The 22,998-nt window shown below is 61.2% G+C and overlaps 3 protein-coding genes across 7 annotated transcripts; 2 read left to right on the top strand and 1 right to left on the bottom strand.

Annotated features, from left to right (window-relative positions):
• Positions 1 to 1,000: 1,000 nt before the first annotated feature.
• PSMD2 (proteasome 26S subunit ubiquitin receptor, non-ATPase 2) lies at positions 1,001 to 8,339 on the bottom strand. The gene is made up of 21 exons (XM_066193493.1): positions 8,188 to 8,339; positions 7,381 to 7,437; positions 6,859 to 7,023; positions 6,490 to 6,611; positions 5,890 to 6,114; positions 5,628 to 5,786; positions 5,211 to 5,355; positions 4,966 to 5,026; positions 4,557 to 4,703; positions 4,280 to 4,386; positions 3,763 to 3,890; positions 3,595 to 3,682; positions 3,091 to 3,253; positions 2,894 to 2,995; positions 2,660 to 2,805; positions 2,358 to 2,441; positions 2,055 to 2,223; positions 1,863 to 1,957; positions 1,571 to 1,697; positions 1,365 to 1,483; positions 1,001 to 1,283 (listed from the first exon to the last, which is right to left on the bottom strand). The coding sequence occupies exons 1-21, from the start codon at positions 8,320 to 8,322 to the stop codon at positions 1,101 to 1,103; spliced, it is 2,727 nt and encodes a 908-aa protein (XP_066049590.1). The 5' UTR covers positions 8,323 to 8,339; the 3' UTR covers positions 1,001 to 1,100.
• Positions 8,340 to 9,948: 1,609 nt separating this feature from the next.
• ECE2 (endothelin converting enzyme 2) lies at positions 9,949 to 18,224 on the top strand. 3 transcript variants are annotated; one of them, XM_066193483.1, is made up of 19 exons: positions 9,949 to 10,040; positions 11,709 to 11,795; positions 12,172 to 12,316; positions 12,505 to 12,720; positions 12,795 to 12,919; positions 13,055 to 13,201; positions 13,278 to 13,343; positions 13,516 to 13,704; positions 14,112 to 14,254; positions 14,370 to 14,484; positions 14,737 to 14,847; positions 15,034 to 15,132; positions 15,223 to 15,300; positions 15,479 to 15,582; positions 15,876 to 15,986; positions 16,283 to 16,350; positions 17,000 to 17,190; positions 17,272 to 17,367; positions 17,481 to 18,224. In XM_066193483.1, the coding sequence occupies exons 1-19, from the start codon at positions 9,999 to 10,001 to the stop codon at positions 17,655 to 17,657; spliced, it is 2,310 nt and encodes a 769-aa protein (XP_066049580.1). In that variant the 5' UTR covers positions 9,949 to 9,998; the 3' UTR covers positions 17,658 to 18,224. The 3 variants fall into 3 exon arrangements, with proteins under 3 accessions (XP_066049580.1, XP_066049581.1, XP_066049579.1); XM_066193482.1 differs by having other exon boundaries at positions 9,964 to 10,040; positions 11,706 to 11,795; XM_066193484.1 differs by lacking the exons at positions 17,272 to 17,367; positions 17,481 to 18,224 and adding an exon at positions 16,529 to 16,587 and having other exon boundaries at positions 9,963 to 10,040; positions 11,706 to 11,795; positions 17,000 to 17,089.
• Positions 18,225 to 18,801: 577 nt separating this feature from the next.
• Positions 18,802 to 22,128, top strand: LOC136295133 (mitochondrial ubiquitin ligase activator of nfkb 1-A-like). 3 transcript variants are annotated; one of them, XM_066193490.1, is made up of 5 exons: positions 18,802 to 18,840; positions 19,288 to 19,425; positions 19,653 to 19,740; positions 19,821 to 19,941; positions 20,667 to 22,128. In XM_066193490.1, the coding sequence occupies exons 2-5, from the start codon at positions 19,312 to 19,314 to the stop codon at positions 21,358 to 21,360; spliced, it is 1,017 nt and encodes a 338-aa protein (XP_066049587.1). In that variant the 5' UTR covers positions 18,802 to 18,840; positions 19,288 to 19,311; the 3' UTR covers positions 21,361 to 22,128. The 3 variants fall into 3 exon arrangements, with proteins under 3 accessions (XP_066049587.1, XP_066049586.1, XP_066049585.1); XM_066193489.1 differs by lacking the exon at positions 18,802 to 18,840 and having other exon boundaries at positions 19,068 to 19,425; positions 20,667 to 20,751; positions 20,854 to 22,128; XM_066193488.1 differs by lacking the exon at positions 18,802 to 18,840 and having other exon boundaries at positions 19,068 to 19,425.
• The last annotated feature ends 870 nt before the right edge of the window (positions 22,129 to 22,998 follow it).

Below are 22,998 nucleotides of genomic sequence, written 5' to 3'. Positions count from 1 at the left end.
CGGCTACGCCCCGTCCCGGCAGCCACGCCCGCCGTCCCGTCCCGCCGCCGTGGACCCTGTGCAGAGTCACGGAGTGGGCGCACTTGGCTCCGGGACTGTTCGGTACGCACACTCACCCGGGGTCTGATACCACCCGGTTCCCTCAGCCACCCAGGGACCGACACCGGCGGCACCCGCACCTATAAGGTGCTTGGCACCACCGGGACCGGGCCTCACCCGGGACCTCCTCCCACCCAGAACTCGACATTGCCCCGGAGCGCACCCACCCGTGCTCCATCCAGCTGTGCACCGGCACCTACCTAGGGTCTGCTCCCACGCCGGACTTGCACCCATCCAGCATCCCTCCTTCTCCCGGCCAGGAGCTGCACTTGCCCAGAACCCATCCAGCACGTTACACCCACAGGGGATAGAGTGCCCACCCTGTACCCTGCAGGATGCAGCACCTTACCCCTACCCTGCATCCCTCCCACTCTCTTTGGGACTCAGCAACCCCACTCCCACCCAGACACAGCCTCCCCTGTCCACCCAGCTGGGGCACAGCAGCGTCCAGACACTCTTAAGTTTTGGAAACAGGGCAGGGCTTTCCTCTTCGCTAAAAATACCTCCCATGTAGCTTCCATCCCCCCCTCCCTGACCGCTTTTAACCCCAATGTCAGCTCTGGAGCAGCACCAAATTATGGCAGAGCCCAGCCCATCTGGAATGGCAGTTGAAAACTCAGAGTTGCCAACCAAGACCCCCCAGGAGGGCAGTCCCAGCCCGTGACAGGCCCTGCTGGGCTAAAGGGGAGTTGCACACTCTGAGCACACGTGGCTGTGCCAGGTGCACACACAGAGCACAGCTGGATGCTGAAGTTTAGGAGTAGCCATGGCACTGCACAACTCTGTGCTCATGCCCTGCATCTTGGGGTCTGCACAGTGCACAGCCTCCATGGGCCACAGGCACACCCAAAAGGATGAGAGCCCAGTCCACATTCCCAACTCAAGGAGAGGATGGCAGCACTTGTCCCCGCATAGTTTATTTCCTTGAGTCTCAGTAATAAAAACAAACTAGTTTTTTTCCCCTCCCAAACCACCTACCCACCCCCCAGCTTTCCCTTGGCTCAAACGTCGTAGTTGGGGTTTTTGCGTAGGATAACAAATCCCTCCAGGATGGGTGTCACAGGCACGTGCTCCTCTGTGGCCAGCTCTGCCCGCTCTCCATGTGCCAGCAGCACTGGTGTTGTGTGAGTCTGGAAGCCAGTGATGGTTTTGGGCTTGCCTGCCTGGCCCACCACATCCACAGCCTGTGAGAGAAAAGCGAGGTCAATGCTAGGGACACAGAGGGACATCAGCACAGCCCCTCCCCAGCCCTGGCTGCCCCTTACCTGTCCTACCCGAACCGACACGGGCAGAGGCCGCAGCTCCTCATCAAAGGTGACCAGCATGCGGGGCTGCATGGCAGCAACAAGGCCATAGAGAATGTAGTGGGACTTGCCCAGGATAACTGGAGGGGAGACACAAGTAAAGGAGCTGAGCAATGCCCATGCTGCAGGGCAGAGAGGACTCAGGGGACAGAGCCCACACTACTCACTGTTGCGCACATCCAGGAAGGACACGAGGACGGTCAGCAGCCCAGCCACAGCCACCTGGCTCATGAGCTGGCGATCACTGTGGTATGGGCATAGGGTGAGTGTTCCCTTGCCCAGATGAGTCAGGCCCTGGTGTGGCAAAGAAAGCACATGAAAGAGCGATGGAGTAACCTGGGACTCCCAGCCCTGCCCTCAGGAGGGTGACACCCCCAGGACACCACTCTCCTCCCACACCCAGGGCAAGGACCCCAGACCTCCCCTTCCACACAGAAGCAGTGAGCACAGTATCATCACCTGGGCCAACCGCACCATGAAGAGGTTGTTGGGGTCCTTGGCGTGGTACTGGGCCAGCTGCCGCAGCATTGCTGCCAGCCGGGCATTGTTGGTACCTGGAGACAAGGAGGTGCAGGCAGAGTAATGTACAAAGCACAGATCATCCACCTTCCCCCCAAACAAACCCCAAACCAGGCTGTCCCCCAGGCTTACCACTGCCCACCATGCCCATGGCAAAGATGGAGTTGTACGAGACCTCGGGGTCAGCGTCGTGGGAGAACTTGCTGAGGGTATCGAGGATGTTGAGCCGGGGATTGGAGACTGAGATAAGAGCCAGAGCCAGGGGCACAGCACGGCGGAGGGTGGGCTCCCCGTACCGCAGCTGCACAGAGGGGGGGTGGGTGTTAGACACAGATTGCTAAGCGCAGCAAGGTCTACTGAGATGTGAGGCAATACCCAGTGTTTCTACTCCAAGGTCCCTTCCCAGCTCTGTGCTGTCCCCCTGGTGTCACTCACCAGGTGGCCAAACGTGCGCAGGCCCATCTCCGCACCAATCTCCTCGCCCATGGCGATGAGCGCGATCCCCAACACTGCTACGCCCTGTGGGGACACAGGCACTGAGCGCCAGGCAGGGAGCACCCAGCCCAAAACCCAAATTCTAAAGCCTCTGTGCCCATCCCAAGCCTAGGAGGCCAGGGTGAGCAGGGGATACTGCTGGGAGCTGTCTTCCCTCTGCTCTGACACCACAAGGGCCTTAAGGACCCCTCTAAAGCCAGTTCCTGCTCCAGGAACACAGATCCCAGGCCACATTTCCTCACCTGGTGAGCACCCATGTCAGCTGAGCTCTCTTTCTTCTCCTTCTCTTTCTTGTCCTTTTTGTCCTTGTCTTCCTCTTTCTCCTTGGAGTCAAAATGCTCACTGCAGATGTGCAGGAGCTGTTGCACCTTCAAGACATTCCCTGAGCCTGGGGGGAAAGTGGAGGGCCAGGATCAGTAGGCAGATGACCCTGGACCTGCTCCTGCCTCCCCCTCACCTCAACCAGCCCAACTCACCTGCATAAGCACAGATATCCACCAGTGTGTTGGCAAAGCTGCGGAACGGCTCTGACACCACCTCCAGGGCTGCCAAGATGGCCTCAATTGCCTCTCCCTTCCCTGTCAAGGAAAGCACAGTGGTTAAAGAACAGTGCTGGAGAGATGCTCCCACCCTGTCCCCCAACCCATGAACCACTGGCACTGCCCAGCCTTACCCAAGTGGTTCAAGCCTAGGCCAAGTGGCAGCCACCGGGCGTACGTGTCCTTCAGTTCTGTCTCTGATTTCTCCATGATGGTCTGGAGGATAGTCGAGGTGACATCCCCATTGCAAGAGCCCACTGATATCATCCCACAGGCCAGGGCAGTCACACCAGCCACCTAGTGATGGGGGAAGGATTCATGTTATACACAGGGACAGCTCAGAGTAAGCTGGCCTACAGTACTAGGTACCCTTGGTCTCCACTTCCTATGAAAATCTGGGCTACTGGGAGAGCTGATGGTTTCCTACCCTCCTAAATCTGCTGCAATCCCATTGTGGCAGCAGCTCAGATAAGGAAAATAGGGTCATGCTCTTCTGGCACAGCACAGTGCTGAGCAGGGACATGTAGCCTTGCTCTTGGAGCTCAAGCTGGCTGCAGGACAGAGCCTTTATTCCCAGGAGCTGCAGGGCACTGGATGGGGAAGCAGGAAACACAGACAAACCCTGCCTCACTTCCTACCTCCATGCTGGACTTGGAGTCTCCCATCACAGGCAGCAGCAAGGTCAGGACATCCTCACGGTTGGAGCCTGCGTATGCCAGTCCCAGCCTGCAGAGAGTCCAGAGGGGTGTGAGGGAGAAGCTGCACCACCCTGTGCAGCACAAGGGAGGCTGTGGCCAGGCCCTTACCCAAAAATGGCTCCAATCCTCATGGTGTTGCTGTTGTGGAGGACATAGTCAGACAGGAGGGCCAGGGCAGGGTCACACTCATTTTTCACCCCTGAGTTAACGATGCCACAGGCCAGGAGGGCTCCAGACTGCAAGGCAGAAGCACCATCACACACTAGCGACCAACACACAAAGCTCTCCGCCAGCCAGTGACTGATGTCACCTCACATATCACACCCACCCCCAGGATGGGCAAGTTGGTACCAAGTGGGCAACACCACTCTGGATCAAGCTGAGCAATCCAAAGCTCATAGCTCTGAGACAAGGGGAGCCCCCAGGGTGCTTCAGGCAGTCCCCAAGAGATCCACACCTTGCTGTGAGCTGTTTAAAAGCCTGGGCCACAGGGCATGCAACCCTTCTCTGTGCAGGAGCTGAGCTGTACAGGGGACCAAAGCAAGGACCATTCTCCAGCCAGCTGCACACCCAGCACACAGCAGGACTGCCCCACACAGACACTGAGCTAGGATCTGTCGCTGACCTTGATGTAATCCTCTGAGGAGTACAGGTACTTGTCAATCTGCGTGAGTCCACCGTCCACATCCCACAGCAGGATTGTGCCCAGCGAGGCTGCAGCACTCAGCATCCCTGTGGTTCCAGGGAAGAAAGGCCCACATCAGGCCTGAACTGGTGTGCCCTGCCTGGGGCTTTTGGTTGCCAGGGACATAAGCCAGCTCAGCCACCCTTACCCCAAAACAGACAGGGTGGTAACCCCAAGCCTAGAGGCACCTCCAGCTCTATCCAGCTGGCTAACTCACCATGGTCCTTGTTCTTGTACAACCATTTATTGCCATCATCTGTGAGCAGTTTGTCCTGTCCAAAGGCAGCATTCACAAAGCCATTCACAAAGGAGGAGGCCAAATTCATCCGGGCTGAGTCCACTTGGGAACCACTTCCCCCAAACCCTGTGAAACAAAAATAGGGTGAGAAAAGCAGCAACAGAAGCCCTGCCAGCCCTCCACCATGCAGCCATCCCACACGATAGCGGAATGACGACCTGTCCCACCACCAGTAGGAAGGAGAAGCCCAAATCTACAGGTCAGAGACCATGGGCAGGCTATCTTCCCACCTCAGATACACATCTGACCACACAGGCTCAGAGGTGCTTGGCAGCCTCAAGAATTCCACACAGACAGGGACAATAAAAGCCACAAGACAAGCCCTTACGGTTGTTTTCCAGATGGGTCTTGTAAATATCATCTGGCACTTTAGGCTCCATGATGTCCAGCTGCAAAGACAAAGGTGAAGGGGGTTACCTCCTGGCCAGCACATCCTACAATGGCAACCTCTCCAGGAGGCGTCTGGCCCAGATCATTGACGGATTTCGTCTCAAATCTTGCCACAGAGCCTGGCAGCCAGGGCAGCCACAACTGGAGGTAACCCAGGGTGCTTTCTCCAGCTGGAACACTCACCTCTCTGGCTAAGGCCAGGAAATTGCTGTTGAGCTGGACATTGGACATGATCTCTGTTAAGTCCTCGTACTCCTCCACATCCTCATTCAGCTCCAGGAAGACCCCATGGCGGCCCAGCATAAAAGCCATCTGCTTCTGGACAACTCTGTGCAGAGGGGAGGGGTTTCCTGAGTGCCCAGAACCCAGCAAGCCCCAGCACAAACACAAGTTCACCAAGCAGTGAGCCAACCTACTCTGCCCAGGGTATACAGACATGACCCACTCCTGCTCATCCTCATGTCAGGGACAAAAGTCCCAATCCAAACACCCAGACAACCTCTAGCAGGGGCAGATGCAACCTATCTCCGCCCAGATTGGGGAGCCTCGCCCCACCAGGATGAGCAGAGGCTGCGGAGGGCAGGGAACATCTCTGCTTACACATCTTTGCAGGAAGTGAAGATGTCCTCCACCAGCTCCACATCATTGAGCATCAGTGCCAGGCGCAGGGCTTCAGGATAGCGATTGAACTTGCGGAAGATGCCCAAGGCACAGCGCAGGAGAGCCGAGTTCTCGGGCTCCGGGACATAGCTTACGCAGCTTTGAGGAGGAGACAGACATGAGGGTGACAACCAGATCAGGCAGCCTTGGCCCAACAGGGATCAGGCCCCATCCAGCACCTCAGCCTGCCAAGCCCCCTCACCTGGTCAGGTAGAGGCACACTTTGGAGTAGGCGTTGTCATCAATGTACTTCTCCAGCATGTCCATCTGCTCTATCTCCATGAGCAGGTCACAGGCCTCATGCTCTGCGTTGTGGGCCATGTTGTAGGGGACGATCTCCTTGACCAGGGTGAGGAGTGTGTCCCTCTGAGCCTTGTCAGCTTCATCGATCTCCTGCCACTCCTTGGCCACCTCTCCTGCCAAGTGCCTGCAGGAACAAAGGGACATCACTACTACAAAAACCAGTTTCACTGAGCCATGAGAATGGGAGCAGCTGCTCCCAGTTAGCCAGGGCTGTGTGCTGTTTATAGAGGCTCTTCATTCTGCAGAGCTTATGGGGGACAAGCCCAGAGAAGGAGCAGGGTTAAGACCAGAGATTTCAGAGGCCACGGCAGCAAGACCTCTGCAGCTAGGAAACCACCGTGAATAGAGCATGAAGTGATAGATGGGCAGATGTGATAGGGGCAGCTGAACACATGACGAGCTAGTCAAGACACATTCCAGACTGGCCAAAGCCAAAGCGCTCCAAGAAATTCCCTTGAGCCCTCATCCTTCCCTAGGCTCTGGTCCCACTCAGGCTTACCTGACATATTCATGCCCCCAAGATGCCAGCTCCTCTTGGGAGCCCACCAGCCGGTACTTCAGACACTCACGCTCCCCACTCATGGTCATGGCCAGGACAGAAATGATGTCTGCTGCAAAGCGCTGCAGAAAGAGTGCAGAGCTCTAGACACAGGCCAGGCACAGGGAACCAGGGGCAGCCAGGGACACAACACCCTCCCTGTGCCCACAAACCACGACAGGTGGCAAAGATACCATCCTGGCAAGTTATAATCCTCTGGAGCAAGTCACAGAGATTGCTGTTAGATTCCAGGCTCCAGAGGGCTCTGCGATTGCCTGCCCCAACACTGTCCCCTGAGTCACATGGGATGGTGAGGCCAAGAGTTTCTACCTTGTTCTCTCCTGGAGTCATGTTCTCATAGATCTCCTTCAGCTTGCCATAATGGGGCCGTAGGAACTTGAGGGGTTTGGGAACAGAGGTCATGGAGGTGGTGGAAGAGCGGATCTGCCTCCGCAGCTCCTCCAAGGCTGGGCGGTAGAGTGACGTGTCTTTCTCCTGCAGAGGGAAGCTGCCTGTCAGGGAGCAAGGAGCTGGTTCCCAAGCCACCACCTCACCAGCCCTCCCCAAACACAGCCATGGCTCTCAGGAGAATGGCCCCCCACCCTGGGCTGCCTTCTTCAGCCCAAGAGCTGGAGAAGGAGGGCACAGCAAGGCAGAAAGCCTCTCTCACACCAGGGACACAGAGGTCCCTCGGGCACAGGTCAGACAGGCAGCAAGGCTGGGGGACAGACCACAGCAGACAAGCAGGGATCCCACTCAAGGTAAAATCCTCCCATCTCCACTGCACTAGGAACAGCCATAAGCAAGAGACAGACTGAGGACTCCTTGCTGAGGGGCACAGCACAGACTTACCCCCAGGCGCTCCACCAGCATCTCCAGCTCATCCTGCAGCTGCTTGTCCTCCTCAGACTGCCGAAACGCACAGGAGAAATCAGAGTTAAGGGTGTAGGGCACAGTAAGTCTTAGTGTGACAGAGGCAAGGGTGTCACCCCAAGCCACAGGGGTACCAAGACAAAGTGATACTCTCATTACTTAGGGCACCATCCTGTCCTAGTCCTGCCAGGGTGGAGCAAAGATCACATTACTGGGGATACCCTCCCAAAGAAATTCCCGGGGTGTGAAATACACCTCCTCCATTACTCTGTGCTGTATGAAAATAACCCCAAAGAGATCGGCACGTCAGATCACAGCCCAACGGGGAACACCCGACTGACAGCAGCCCCTTCACCCACAGGCTGTGTTGCCCAGCCCACGGGGACCCCCAGAGCCAAGGTCACCCACCTGCTGGGCAAAGCGGGGATCGCCCCATAGCGCCCACTATCACACACACCCTGGTTACACCACGGCTTCCCTCACCAACACTGCTCTGAGACCCCCGAGCCCCTCGCCCAGAAATGGGGACCCTCAATTGCGTCACGCGGGCACCCCACGGCGCCCCGGGGCCCCGCCGAAGGGAACCCCTGGCACCGCTGCCGTCACGCGCCCCCGCTGGAGGGAGTTCCCGGAGGGATGCTGGCCGCCCCCGTGACGTGGGATGACGTCCCGTTCCCGCAGGGATGCCGGCCAACCCCGTGACGCGAGATGACGTCCTGCCCCGCCGGTGACGCGGGCCCGAGTGGGCCGTGACTCAGCTGTGGCCCACGGCGCGGCGGCACTCACCAGCTCCTGCTCCTTCTCGGGCCCGGCGGGCGGGTCCCGGCGGTCCCGGCCCCAAGGCGGCGTGGGCTTCTCGTCGCCGCCCGCGCCAGGGCCGCCCTGCACCCGGCTCTGCCCGCCGCCGCCGCCCGCGTCCATGTTTGCCCGGCCGTGCTTCCGCCGCACCGCGCCTGCGCAACGCCGTGACGGCGCCGCCGCGCTCCGGGGGTGGGGCCAGAGGCGGGGCGGCCTCACGTGCAGGGGCATCGGCACCGACACTGAAACCGGTATCGACACTGACACCGGTACCGACACTGACAATGACACCGGTACCGACACTGACACTAAAACCGGCACGGATACTGACACTGAAACCGGTACCGACATTGACAATATCACCGGCACTGACACCGATGTTGAGACGGACACTGACATGGGCACCGACACGGGCGTCGGCACCGGCACTGGCACCAGCACTGTTCCTGACACTGGTACCGGCACTGACACTGACACACCAGTATTGACACCGACACTGGCACCGACAGCGGTACCGGCACAGACGCTGACACCGGCAGCGGCACTGGCATTTGGAGACCCGGGGCTCTACCACCCTGGCACGGGTAACGCTGCCACCCGAGCTGGGCAAGTGAAGTAGCATTGCTGGCAGGCTTGCCGTGGCCCCCACATGTCACAGACACCCGTGGGCACCCTGGTGCCCCACCACCTGTGTTCACGCACACCCCTCCTGCTCACACGTGCCATGCTGTGTCCCCTGGCACCACAGTTTGGGCAGGTGGCGCTGCCTCACCCTGTCCCGCCAGGCACCCCGGGGAGCATTTTCACCCCCCGTGCAGCAGCACCCCAGGGATCGAGCGGGTGACCTGCGGTGACTCCTTGTCCTGGATAGGTGGTCACACAAGGCTGGGAACTATCAAGGCAAGGTGTGACGTTGTGCACAGCCACGGCCTTCCCCTCGCTCACCGCCAAGGCTCTGACCACGGCTGTGCAGCCCCGCGTGCGTGTGCTGTGACATGGGCCTAAGGGTGACATCGGGGTGCCGTCCTTTAGGTACTGGGGATGCAGTGTCAGTGTGCGTGTGTGCATCCACCGGTGCGGGTGCTGTACTGGGGGATGTGCCGGGGTACCGGAGCAGGGCGTGCTGCTGCGGCTGTGCACTATTACTACCCGCCGCCGGTGCCAGTGACCGGTGCCGAGCGGCGCTGGTGTGGCCTCTGAGTGCTGGAGACAGGAGCCGGTCCTTGTGTCCCTGTGCCCGTGTGCCGGTGCCCGCTGCGGGCAGCCGGGTGTGAGCCCGAGTTCTGCTGCCCGTGCCGGTGTGGGCGGCGGTCCGAGCGCCGGTGTCGGTGAGGGAGGCTGCGGGTGCCTTTGCGGCTCACCGTCTCGGCGCCTTTGCGGCTCTCTGACGGGCAAGCGGCGGTGCCGGTGCAGATACCAGTGCGGGTGCCGGTGCGGAGCTCCTCCCGTGCGCACGGCGGTCACCTTGGTGGGGGGGCCAGGCCGAGTGGAGCAGAGCGGTGCCACCGGGCTGGGCACCGGGGTCCCCGCTTCAGCCCCTCCCGGGCCGCCGGCCGCCGTCGCCCCCGCCCCGTGCCCGCGGTCCGCGCGCCGCCGGTCTCAGCCCCTGAGGCTCCATCCCTCCGGCGCGACCCCATCTCCACCCGGCCCCAGCCCTGCCCAGCCCCGGTGCCGGTCTTGGCGGCAGCGCGGCGCCCGGTGCGGGCCATGGCGGCGGTGGAGGCAGGCGGCGCTGCGGCGGCGGCGGGGGCCCGGCGCGGCCCGGGCGGGGAGCGGAGCTAGGCGGGAGGCGGCCCGGGATGGCCAGGATGAACGTGGCCCTACAGGAGCTTGGACACGCCGTGAGTGCCCGGGGCAGCGGCGCGGCAGGGAGGGGGACAAGAGGAGAGGGGACGAGGGGCTCCAGCGAGGGGCTCGGCGAGGGCTACAGGAGGGGGTCGGGGCACAGGAGAGTCCGGGGGCTGGAGAACTCAAGGATCTGGAAGGGCTGCGGGGGCTTCGGGAACCGGAGGGAGGGAGGGTGGGCGGGGGGGACTGGTGGATTACGGGGGGGCGGCAAGAGCCTATGGGATGCAGGGGCTGCGTGGTGCAGGGGCTAAAGGAACTGAGTGGCTAGAGGGTCCCTGTCCCCCATGGTGGAGGAAGAAGGACTCTCTCCAAACCCCTGCCTGGGGCTGGACAGAGGGAACTGGGGTGGTTCAGACATAGCCTCACAAACCCCACTCCACTGAGGCATGAAACGTACACTAATGCTGCTCATAGGGTGACCCCCAAGACAGCACCTCTAGAGGGGGCAGGGGGCCCTGTCCCCAGGGGTCTCAGCCCTACAGAGGGGGTAGGAGGAGCCCCAGCAATAGGCTCCTGCCTTGAGGATGCCACAGAAGATGCTGGAGAGAGGGTGCTGGCTATTGCCCAGGATGAGGACCACCCAGGAGGGGAAAGGAGCATGTTGAGGGGAGCTGGGGGGAAGGGGGGGGGGGGGGGCAGGCTGGCCAAGCTCCTACAGGATGCTGAACAACCCCTTCTAATGCCAGCATCTTCCAGGAGTCCGACTCAGTGGGGGGCTCCTGCCAACTGCTGCCAATCCGACTCTCCTGCTGGAGCCGTTAGCGGTGCCCCCTCCCCACCCCAGCAGTGTGGCAGTTTGCAGAGCTAGGCATGAGGCACTCTCTTTGCTTTCCCCCCTGCCCATCATCCTTCCCACCCTAGTTCCTTCCTGGCCCGCAACGCCAGCCCTGCAGGCTGGGCATTCACTTTGGTCTGCAGCACAGACTGGAGGGTGAGCTGCAACCCACCCAGGCATTAACTCTGAAGCCTAAGGATAGCTCACAACCAGCAGCATTGCTGATTCTCTTTCACCAAAACCGCCAGCATTTTCTTCTAGCTTACCCCCCCTCCAATGCTGCTGGCTCAACTCCACCACTTCCCTCTTGGCTGAGTCCTCAGCAGCCCTCATGGCTGGATCTGTGCAAGCTGCCTTGCAAGGCTAGGAGTAAGGGGAACCCTGCCCTGCTGGCTGGTACACACTGCAGTGCCCCTTCTCCCCTTGCACGCTCTGTCCTGCATCCTGGTCACCCCCAGAGCCAGGATGGGGCTGGAAGCACTTCCAGATGTTTCAGACTGGTACACATCTGCATGGAAAGTTCCAGTCAGGGGAGGAGGGGTGAGACAGCAGTACTAGGAAACCGTTGCTTGGTGACGGGGACCATGTCTCCGTGGCGATATGTCACCTGTCGGCAGGGCTGATGCCATGGCTATGCAGAGAGATGCTCTGGTGACGGCCCCCAAGCCCCTCATTAGCAGCTCTCCCCGTGCTCTGCAGGGCCACACAGGGCTGGGGCCAACCTCTAGGGGAGGCCAGGCACACTGAGCGGGGTCAGGGGCTGCCTCAGCCCCACTGTGTACTCACTGAGCAGGCACTGGACCCTGCCATAAGAGCCAGAGGGTGTGACAGGGCGGGGAACAGCTACCCCCACGCCCCTGTCCCAGCCCGCTCCCTCCCTTAGCAGATGCCCAACTACAAGCGTGCCACACTGCAGGATGAGGAGGGGCCGGAGCCAGCGGGGGAAGGCAGCGCCTCTCCCGATAGCGTGGAGGTGAGGTCTGCCCCGGCTCCTCCATCCTTCCCCTTTCCATCCTCTCTAGCCCCCGTTCTCACCCTCTGGGGCCTGCCTGCAACCAAGCGGGCAGTGGGAGCAGGGTTGGGAGCCAAGCCAGACCTGGCTGTCCCCAGGGATGTGCTGGGAGTCAGCCAAAATGCGGCACAGAGTGTGCCTGGACGATCGTCCTTCCTTGTGGCTTGAGGGGGGCTGCCAGCACCCACCACTGGCTTGCCAGGGCTGCTGGGGAGGGATGCCCTGATCCCCACCTCCTCCTGCAGCCACACCAGGCACTGGGGACCAGTGGGGAGGGAAGGGGGGGCAGTGATGTTTGGCCCCCCATGGTGCGATGGCAGGTCCTGCTCCTGCCCAGGTGGGGTTTCGGAAGGGGCCGGGGACGCTGCTGAGCCGCCTGGCCTCACGCAGCCAGCTGGAGCTGGTGCTCTGCGCCGTCGCCATCTCCCTGGCCCTGCTGCTCAGCGTTGCCGTCATCACTCTGGCCATTCAGTACCGCAGAGGTAGGGAGACTTGGCAGTGGAGTCCCCACACCCAGGAGGACACGGGAGGATGAGGAGTGATGGGTCAGCCCAGGGTGCCTGCTCCAGGTGCTCTGCCCGTCCTGGGGTACAGGCAGGGCTTGGCCCCACTCCGTGCCTCAGTTTCCCCCAGTACACTCGCCCAGCCCCAGGCATGCCTTCCCTGCCAGATCCCTCTCACAGCACGTGCCTGACGGATGCCTGTGTCCGGGTGGCCAGCAAGATCCTGGAGGCCCTGGATATAGAGATGGACCCATGCCAGGACTTCTACCAGTACTCGTGTGGGGGCTGGATAAAGAGGAACCCGCTGCCCAATGGGCGCTCCAAGTGGAGTACCTTCAACAGCATCTGGGACCAGAATCAGGCCATCATGAAGCATCTCCTAGGTGGGCACCAAGGGGCCACAGACACTGAGGGGGTGACCCCTGTGTCACTGGGGCTGACCCACAGCCTCCCGCAGAAAACGCCACCTTCAACTCCAGCAGCGAGGCAGAGCGGAAGACACAGCGATACTACCTGTCCTGCCTCAAGGAGCAGAGGATAGAGGAGCTGGGCTCCCAGCCCCTTATGGAGCTCATCGACAAGGTGGGCAGACACCCACATGTGAGCCCAGCTGTCAGGCCCAGCACACTTACTTAGCTCTTCACATAAGTGGGGGGGGAGTAGACCTTGGGGATACACCCCATCCCTCCTTGAGGTGCCGGGTCTGTCTGCTGGCAGATTGGGGGATGGAACATCACTGGCTCCTGGAACCAAACCAGCTTCATGGAGGTACTCAAGAGCGTGTCAGGCACATACCGGGCAACCCCCTTCTTCACGGTGTACGTGGGTGCAGACTCCAAGAGCTCCAACAGCAACATCATCCAGGTTGGCACCTTGGCCCCCAGGGGTGGCAGACACCAGGGGACATCAGAATGTCTATGCTGCCCCTCTCTCCCCACAGGTGGACCAGTCAGGGCTTTTCCTCCCATCCCGGGATTACTATCTGAACAAGACTGCCAATGAGAGGGTGAGGCTGAGAGCTGGGCACGGTGCCAACAGCAATCAGGGGAAACCCATGGCAATGGGGTGCAAGCGGCACTGGGACACACCTGGCATCTCCATCCTGCCTGTTGGGTGGCCACCCCAGGGAGGTGGAATGAACTGTGGTTGGCACTGAGGCAGGGCTTGGGGCTCCACAGGTTCTGGCAGCGTACCTGGACTACATGGTGGAGCTGGGCACACTGCTGGGGGGCACCCCGGAGCCCACCCGCCTCCAGATGCAGCAGGTGCTGGACTTTGAAACCCAGCTGGCCAACATCACCGTCCCCCAGGCTGAGCGGCGGGATGACGAGAAGATCTACCACAAGATGAGCATCGCTGAGCTGCAGGTGGGCACGGCCCAGAGCAGCCTGGGGAGACCCTTCTGGGACATACGGGGAGTTGTCCAGAGGCCACTGAGGGGTCTGTGGCTGTTGCTGTCCTCACTCTGGGACACCCTGGGCAGCCCCATCTGCTGTGGGACATGCACTGGGTGTTGAAGAGTAGTGCCTATGCCCCCAGTTGTGTTACCGTTTGGGGGAAGCTGCCGCCTTGTACTGTGGGGTCAAGGGGTCCCCTTCTTGTCCTGCAACATTAAGAGCACCAGGAGGGGTGCAGAGAAGGATCTGGAGTGGTGAGGGACTTTGAGTCCTTCCCAGAAAACACAGTTCCTGACCCAGGAGATCCCCTCCATGCTGAGCAGGATGCAGCAGAGTCATGCCAAGCCCCTGGTGCCACATTCCTGTGTCCCCCCCAGCTGCTGGCCCCTGCCATTGACTGGCTGGATTACCTGTCCTACGCCCTGGCCCCACTGGAGCTGACAGACACGGAGCCTGTCGTGGTGTATGGGGACACCTACCTCCAGCAGGTCTCTGACCTCATCAATGACACTGACAGGAGGTGGGGCTCCTTCATATCCCTGGCTGTGGCCCCCATGGCAGGGGCACATTTTAGGCTCATCAGTGTCTCGAAGTCATAGACTGTGGTGAGCTGCAGCATCTCTCTGCTCCTGCAGCATCCTGAACAACTATCTGATCTGGAACCTGGTGCAGAAGACGGCCTCCAGTCTGGACCAGCGCTTCGAGACAGCCCAGGAGAGGCTGCTGGAGACACTCTATGGCACCAGGAAGGTAACGGAGGGCCCTGGGATCAGACCCCTCTGCCCTCAGCCTGGAAGCAGCCAGGACCTCCTTTGCCCTTCAGATGCCCTTGGGATGCTAAGACGTGGATGCTTCAGTAGGAACCCAGGGATTATCTTTTGGGATGGGGATTTTGCTGCTGCATATCTCCCCTCTGATGAGGAGGCAGAGCCAAGCTGGGTGAAGGCAGGGGAGCAGAGGAGTGGGCTGAGGGTCTCACGGATCTTCATCTCACTCCCATAGTCCTGCACGCCACGCTGGCAAACCTGCATCTCCAACACGGATGACACACTGGGCTTTGCACTGGGCTCCCTCTTCGTCAAAGCCACCTTTGACCGGGACAGCAAGGCCATTGTGAGAATACTTCTGTCCCCATCCCCTCCCCATCACCATCTGCGGGAATCCCAATTCCACCCAAGCCCCAGGGCTGGAAGGCAGGGAGCTGGGATATGGGACTCCCAGCCCCAGGGAGGTTGTACCCTGTTCCCACCAAGGCACTGTGGAGGGCAGGGGGCCTTCTTCATTCCCTCCCCTCCCCAGGCTGAGGAGATGATCAGCGAGATCCGTGCAGCCTTCGAGGTGTCCCTGGACCAGCTGGACTGGATGGATGAGAAGACCAGGCAGGCTGCAAAGGAGAAGGTGACCCCAGGGAGCGAAGTGGATGGGAAACCTCACTCTATCCATCCATATAAGCCCCCCCAACTCACTGCTGGGGCCTCTCCCATGCAGGCGGATGCCATCTACGACATGATTGGCTTCCCTGACTTCATTCTGGACAACAAAGAACTGGATGATGTCTATGATGGGGTAGGGAGCACCCCAGTTTGTGGGAAGAGGCTTGGTCATGCCAAGCTCTGGGGGGCCCCATGGTAGAGCAATGTCCCTATTTGGGATGTTATGCAAAGCCACCCCAGTAATGAGTTCATACTGGCCAGAGTGTGACCACCCTAGTGGTCCTGTCCTCATCCCTCCTTTTCCTCACCAGTACGAGGTCTCTGAGGACTCCTTCTTCCAAAATATGCTCAACTTCTACAACTTCTCTGCCAAAGTGATGGCTGACCAGCTCCGGAAACCCCCCAACCGTGACCAGTAAGGGGTGGGCGAGGGGGCGAGGGGGGAAGGATGTGGTGCCTGGATGGCATTGTTTCATGGGGAGGATGTCACCCTCATGGGGTAGCACAGCACTGTAGGTCACCTGTGGTGGCACAGATTACCTGTAGTAGCTGTATCTTATCCCCAGGTAAGGTCCTTGGTAACAGGATGGGGGCAAAAATGTCAACCTTGGGCAGGGCCCTGTGGTGGGCAATGGCACAGCAAGGTGCTGGGGCTGGGGTGAGAGGAACACACCCCTGCCTGTCCCCTGTCCCACCTCCCTGCCCCAGGTGGAGCATGACCCCACAGACTGTCAATGCCTATTACCTGCCCACCAAGAATGGGATCGTCTTTCCTGCTGGGATCCTCCAGGCTCCCTTCTACGCCCGCAACCATCCCAAGTGAGTTTGGCATGGGGGGCACCTCCTGGAGGCATGGGTTGGATCAGGGCCAGCATGCCACAGAGCACCCCAACAGTGACAAATAAAAGCCCTGAAGGGCTTGAGTGTCCCTCAAGGCTTTACATCCTGCAGTCAAGATAGCCTGAGTCCCCTTAGGGCCACCAGTGTCCCCAACAGGAGTGATTCCCAGCTGGGTCCCAGCTGGAGCAGAGTTTCATTGGGTGCCCAGACAGAGATGGGGTGGGCTGCAACGGCATCATTAACACATCCTGTACTTACCTGGTTCTTTCTCACAGAGCCCTTAATTTTGGTGGCATCGGCGTGGTGATGGGGCACGAGCTGACCCATGCATTTGATGACCAAGGTGAGAGCTTACAGGCACCGTTGGCCCTGACCCCTGTCACCTTCCTGTCCCCCCCAGCCCCTGCCCTTGGCATGGGGAAGAGGTGCCCTGGGTGCACAGGGGTCCCGCTTTGCCATCCATTGCATCATGTGTGCTCGTGCCCCCCTGGCCACCCCCTTCTATCGTCCTGTCTCCCCAGGTGGCACCTGCTGATACCTCCCCCCGGCTTCTCTGTGCAGCTTTCGCTCCATCCGCTTGGTGAGGACACAGTGTCTGCAGCCCCAGCCCCCTTCTCATACTCCTCCCTCCAGGGCATGGGATGGGTCCCTCTCCCATCCACTCTGCTTTGCACCTTCACCACAGCCCCAGTGCTGACATGGGGTCATTGAGGGAATTTGGGGTCACAGATCTGGGCTGGGATAGCAAGAATGCACTGGAGGATGCCTGGGGACCCAAGTGCATGGCTGAGCCCAAGGCAGAGCCTGCCCACAGCAGGGGCTGGGGAACACCTTCCCCCTGGGTGTGGACCCAAGGTACCAGGGCCCCCTGGCATCCCCCGGTGCCCATTCCCCCACCACACCCCGTTCTGCCTCGGGAACCCCTGCAGCAGAGGGGCTGCAGGGGAACGGCTTCCCCTGGTCCCACCCCAACCCACGGCTCGGTCCTGCAGGACGGGAGTACGACAAAGAGGGAAACCTGCGGCCATGGTGGCAGAACTCCTCCCTAGAGGCCTTCAAGAACCGGACGGCGTGCATGACGGAGCAGTACGGCCGCTACACCGTCCACAGCGAGAAGGTCAACGGGCGGCAGACGCTGGGCGAGAACATCGCTGACAACGGCGGGCTCAAGGCAGCCTACAACGTGAGTGCCGCCATCCGGAGGGGACACGACCCCCCGTGCCTGTCTGTCCCTTCCCGGAGCTTCAGGCCAGCTCTCCCGCAGGCTTACAAGTCCTGGCTGCAGAAGAACGGGGAGGAGAAGCACCTGCCAGCCCTGGGGCTCACCAACCACCAGCTCTTCTTCGTGGGCTTTGCACAGGTAGGACGGAGCGAGATGATGGGCTTCTCGTCCCTCCCTGGCTCCTCGGAGCCACCCCACAGCTCCCCATCCCGCACCCATCCTCATTCCTGAGGCTGCTCCCGCTCCGTCAGGTGTGGTGCTCCGTCCGGACGCCCGAGAGCTCCCACGAAGGGCTGGTGACCGACCCCCACAGCCCCGACAAGTACCGTGTCATCGGCACCCTCAGCAACTCCCGGGACTTTGTCGAACACTTCGGCTGCCCCCTGGGCTCCCCCATGAACCCCGGCAAGCACTGTGAGGTGTGGTAGGGACGGGGAGGGTGCTGGGGACAGAGGGGATGATGCTCTGCTGTGCCCCCCCCTCCCCAGACCTCAGTGGCTGCCGGAGCTGGCCACGGGCAGAGAGCAGTCCCCCTCCTGTGCTCACACTGCACACCCCACCTCTGCACCCTCCCCGGCACACACGGCCCCACACCAGGCGCCCACCGCAGCCCCATCCCCAGCTTGGGGCTGGACACGGCCGGCAGAGAGGCTGTAGCACCCCCAAAACGCAGCTCTGCCCCCCAACCCTGATGTGCTTGAGTCGGGCACAGCTCAGTCTCCCCTGCGCTGCGGCCCCCCCCTCAGGCGGGCAGGTCAAAGGGGCCCCAGGGAAAGCACTAGAGCCAAGATCCCCCTGCTCCTGCCCCCCAAACTTGCCGGAGATGGAGGCTGGGGGCCACCCGGCTCCGCGCTTCCCTCGTTCCCTCCCACCCCAGCTTGGCTTCCGCATCCACCTCTGCTGGGACCAGCGGGCGGCAGCGGGGACTCTGGTGCCTTCAGCTGTGGGTGGCTGTCGCCGAGTTTATTTAACGATTAAAAGCAGTTTCCACTTACTCCAGCAGCTCCGAGTCCTTGGCAGTGTCGGGGCGGGGGGAGAGGTGGGATCTGGACCGCTGGGGGAGGGTGACTCCAAGGCTGGGGACGCGTGGGAGGCGAGACATCCCGAGGGAGAGGAGCGGGGGATGAGATGTCCGGATGGACATTCCCTGAATGAGGGAAACAGAGGCGTGGGGAAGAACACAGCAGGGCTGGTGGGGACGAGTCAGAGCCACGGGAGTCCCCGGCAAATCCCAGCCCGGGGGTCCCGCTGCCTTCAGCGCGAGTGATCCCAGCCTCTCCCGAGCCTCCACTCCGAGCTTCCGGGGCCCGCCCCGGCCGGTCCCGCCCCGCACAACGCGGCCCCAGCCCCACCCCGGAGTCTCCCGAGCTCCCCGGTACCGGGACCCCGCGGGACAGCTCGACTACGGACAGAAGCGCTCGCAAAGGCTGTTGGGAGTCGTGGTTCTGCCCGCGGACGACGCAGGGCATGACAGGAGCTGTAGTTCAGCGTGAGGGATGCTGGGAAGGGTAGTTCGGTCACGGGAGGCCCGCAGCCTCACCGCGAGGGCTGGACTACATTTCCCAACAGGAAGCGCGGTAGGGCCAGGGTCCGGGCCTGGGCGCCTCGGGGGTACGGGGGCGTCGGGGCCAGGCGCGGCGGCGGGGCCGGGCCGGGACCGAGCCGGGGGCTGGGCCGGGACAGATCGCGGGGCTGGACCTGGGTGGGAGCCTGGACCAGGCCCTGGGCTGGGTCACGGGTGCTGGGCCTCGGCCCGATCCCGGGTGCGGGACTGGGCCCCGGCTGGGCCCGGGATGCAGGGTCGAGCCGGGTGCCGGGCACCTGTGGTTCCTGGAGGTGAATTACCACCGCTGGGGCCGTGGGCAGGCTTGGCCCTGGGGCGGCAGAGCGTGGGGACAGGGGAGGAGGAGCATCCCTGCCTTGGGGTCGGGGTAATGAGACAGCGCCGCCTTGGGGGCAGGAATCCATGGACAGCCCTGCCTTCACAACAGAGGCAGTGGGATGTCCCTGTCATGGGTGACACGGCCCCATTCCCCAGACAACATGCTCACCTTGCAGGCGTTGTCGCCCAAGCCTGGCACCATGGACAAACCCATCACTCCGGGGGAGCTGCTGTGTCTGGGCTCCAGCCTCGCCTTCTCTGGCCTCTTCTACTACCTGTACAGGAGGAAAGCCAGAGTTGTTGCACGCATACAGGTAGCCCTGTCTCTCAGATGCTCTTTCCTGCCCATTCTCCCTTCCACACTGCCCTCCACACGTTGATTTGGGTGCACACAGTGATGCCTGCAGCCTGCTCCATCCTCTGGTGACTTTGTGACACGCAGAACTGAGCAGGCTTCATCCTGCCAGAGATCTCCACAGAGCCATTCTTGCCCACAGAGCCTGTCCCTGCCCATGCTCACACTCAGTCCATGCTCTTCCAGGAGGCCCCAAAGCTCCAGGTTGATGACAATTTGCCGGCCCTGGTGTCTGCAGCTGAGGGGAGGTGCCTGCCTTATGTTGCTCTGGAAGGTAAGGACACCCTGTGGCCCTGCACAGGTGACAAGGGCCAGGATCTCTTCTTCTGGCTGTGACACATCCCTTGTCCTTAGGCATAGTGCTGCCAGCGCAGGCTGCACTGACCAGCCACTACCATGAGGGGCTGCAGGGCGTGATCCAGAAACTGCTGCTGAAGGAACATCGGCTGATCTGGAACAGCTTGGCCCGAAGCTGGTGAGTGATGGGAAGGGACCGTAGGAGAGGGCTTGCAGCAGTGAATCCAGACACCCATCATCTGGGGTCACATGAGAAGCAGAAAATAACTTGGTTAAAGACTTCAGTCTCTATGCTTAGCTCAGTAGCAAGAGCTCAGAGCTTCTCTGTGTTGTGGTCAGCAGGAAAAGTGCAGTGATCATCCCCTTGTACTGGCACTGGTGAGGCCACACCTCTGAGTCCTGTGTCCAGTTCTGGGTCCCTCAACTCAGGAAGGCCACCGAGCTGCTGGAGCAAGTCCAGAGAAGGGCAGCAGAGCTGGTGAAGGGCTGGAGCGTGTGATGAGGAGCAGCTGAGGGACCTGGGGATGTTTAGCCTGGAGGAGACTCTGGGGTGACCCCTGAAAGGAGGTTGTAGCCAGCTGGGGATCGTCCTCTTCTCCCAGGCAGCCAGTGACAAAACAAGAGGAAATGGCCTAAAGCTGCACCGGGGGAGGTTTTAGTTAGAGATCAGGAAGAACTGCCTCACATAGAGATGATTAGACATTGGAATGAGCTGTCCAGGGAGCAGGAGGCTCCACCACCAGGGAGGCGGTGGAATTGACATCCTTGGTGGTGTTTAAGACTGGACATGGCATTTAGTGCCATGGTCTAGTTGACAGGCTGATACTCAGTCCTAGGTCGAACATGATCATTTTAGAAGTCAACCTTACTGATTCTCCACACCCCAACCCTCTCCACTTGCAGGAGCGAGAGCGAGCGGGTGCTCTCAGAGCAGATCTACACCGTCCCCTTCCTGCTGGCCTCGCCCCTCCCTGAGGACGTGACCCAGGTGAGTGTGGACAGCCCGCTCCAAGCCGTCTGCCTGCCCCTGGAGATGGTGTACGAGCGGTTCCAGCAGCCAACCCACGGTTTCCGCGACCTGCTGGGCCAGTACCTGATCGGGGAGAAGCCCAAGGGCATCCTGGAGACGGAGGAGATGCTGCGGGTGGGGGCTGGGCTGACTGGCATCGGGGAGCTGTCCCTGCAACCCGACGGCTCCCTGCACCTCCAGCCACCGGCCCAGGGAGGTGAGTTTTTCCTGTGCCTGGGGGACTGGCAGACCGTGCTGTCGGAGCTGGAGTCGGCCAGCGGGCTTTGGAAGGGGGCAGCGTTGCTGTTTGCGGCAGCGGGGCTGGCCGTCGTCCTGCACGTCCTGTGCCGCGCCTACCGCCGCGCCCGCTCCAAGCAGCAGCAGGACAAGGAGCTGGATGGGGAGGAGGCCGGGGACCGGGCGCCCGAGGAGTCCTGCGTGGTCTGCCTGTGTCGGCCCCGCGAGTGCGTCCTCCTGAGCTGCGGCCACATCTGCTGCTGCTTTCGCTGCTTCCAAGCCTTGCCCACCCGTCTCTGCCCCATCTGCCGGGGTCCCATTGACCGCGTGGTGCCCCTCTACCAGGCCTGAGAGCACCTGGGGGTGCCCACGGAGGGGCAGTGTGAACTGGGTCAAGCCTGGAGCCTGCAGAAATCTCAGCTGTCTCCTCATCTGCAGCTGTGCAATTCCTTTCGGAAGGGAGGGGTCTTGGTGTGCCCTTCAATCTCTTTTGGGGAGGGGAGCCGTTACAGCCTTCTCATCCTCCCTTTGTCTGCCAGAAAGACCCCCCTAAATATGAAGGCTTGAGGAAAATCTACACAATGCCTGGGCTGAGGAGCTGAGACCCCAACCCCACACTGGGGCACTACTTTGGCTGCCAGTTATTGGACTTGTGTCTCTTTCTGAGCCATGACCCCCCAAAAGCCATGCAGGATTTCTCCATTGTGGTTTTTTTTCCAGTGTGTGGATTTAGGGGGAGGATCATGAGAGCAAGACCAGGGCTGGTGGGACACAGCAGGCACAGCAGAGTGGCAGAGATCCAAACCCCCCTGACTCACTGCAGTGATACACCTTGGTGCCCCACCTTTGTCCTGCCACCCCAATCCATGTACCTACAGCCACTGCCCAGACAACACTAGGGACACCCAGGGGTGGGCAGTGATGAGTCCCTTTGCCAGCTGCTCTATCACCAAGATGAGGGGTATGGCTGTCTGTCACTCTCTGCAGGGAGAACAGCTTTAGGGTGCCACAGAGCCTGCCCTTGTGTCCAGCCCCACTACACCCGGCTTTCCTGCTCACGTCCTGGACAGGACCGGGTGTGGGAATGACTTGCAGTGGTGTGTGGAGTGATAAAGCCAAGGAGCCAAGCTTGGCCTCACCTCTTCCTTCGCGCCGTTAAGCTGGGGGCTGGGTGGGTGCTGGGAGCCAAGGCTCTCCCCTTGGAGGGTGGGCACCACTGCCTCCCCTCCTTCCTCATCCAAGGAGCTGGCCCAGGTTCACAATAGAGCCCAGGTGCATCTCCTCCAGATGCAGCCCTGGATGGGGGTGGCAGGACACACAGGACCGTTGCCAAGGTGATTGTGCTCCTCGGGTCTCCATGGCAACTGCTCCCCTGGACTGCTCCCCATCACTGCCTGGCTGCAGTTGCCCAGGCAACATACAGGCTCTCCTGGCTCCTGCAGCTTTGGGGCACCCAGGGTTTGGGGGTGGGGGACAGTGCTGGCAGGCCACTGTCAGCCAGGTAGCAGTGTTGGGATTGGAGGGGCATGATGTGCCCCCTCACCAGGGCAGTGGCCAGAATTTGCAGCCAGGCTCAGAGCTTGCCTGGGGCAAAGGTACCTTGGCAGGGTTGCCCCCAGGACTCAAAACCAGACAGGAGGCCCCCGAGGACCCAGTAAGGCTTCCTGAGACCCACATGCATTTTTGGAGTGGAGATGTGTGGGGAAGTTCTCTTCCTCCACCCCCCCAGCCTCTTCCCTGGGCTGCAGAGTGAGCAGTGGGGCCCAGATTCCCCCCTTACCCCCCCGAGCATCGGGCATCCCCCCCGCAGCAGGAGGGATTTCGGGAAGGAGATAAATACCAGATGGGAGAGGGCCGGGCTGCCAGGAACACACTCCCTGCATGCCAAGAGCTGCTGGCGCGAGTGGGCGCGTGGGCCGGGGAGGGCGGGGGGTGCCCCTGCTCCTGGAGACTGCTCACCTCGTTCCCCAGGGCTCAGCAGCCAGCCAA

Source organism: Chamaea fasciata, unplaced genomic scaffold (assembly GCF_029207755.1).
Source record: "Chamaea fasciata isolate MVZ Bird 193981 ecotype frontalis unplaced genomic scaffold, bChaFas1.0.hap1 SCAF_11, whole genome shotgun sequence".
In the NCBI taxonomy this organism is placed as follows: domain Eukaryota; kingdom Metazoa; phylum Chordata; class Aves; order Passeriformes; family Sylviidae; genus Chamaea; species Chamaea fasciata.
The sequence above is the reverse complement of the archived record's forward strand: the minus strand, read 5'-3'. Positions and strand labels throughout refer to the sequence as shown.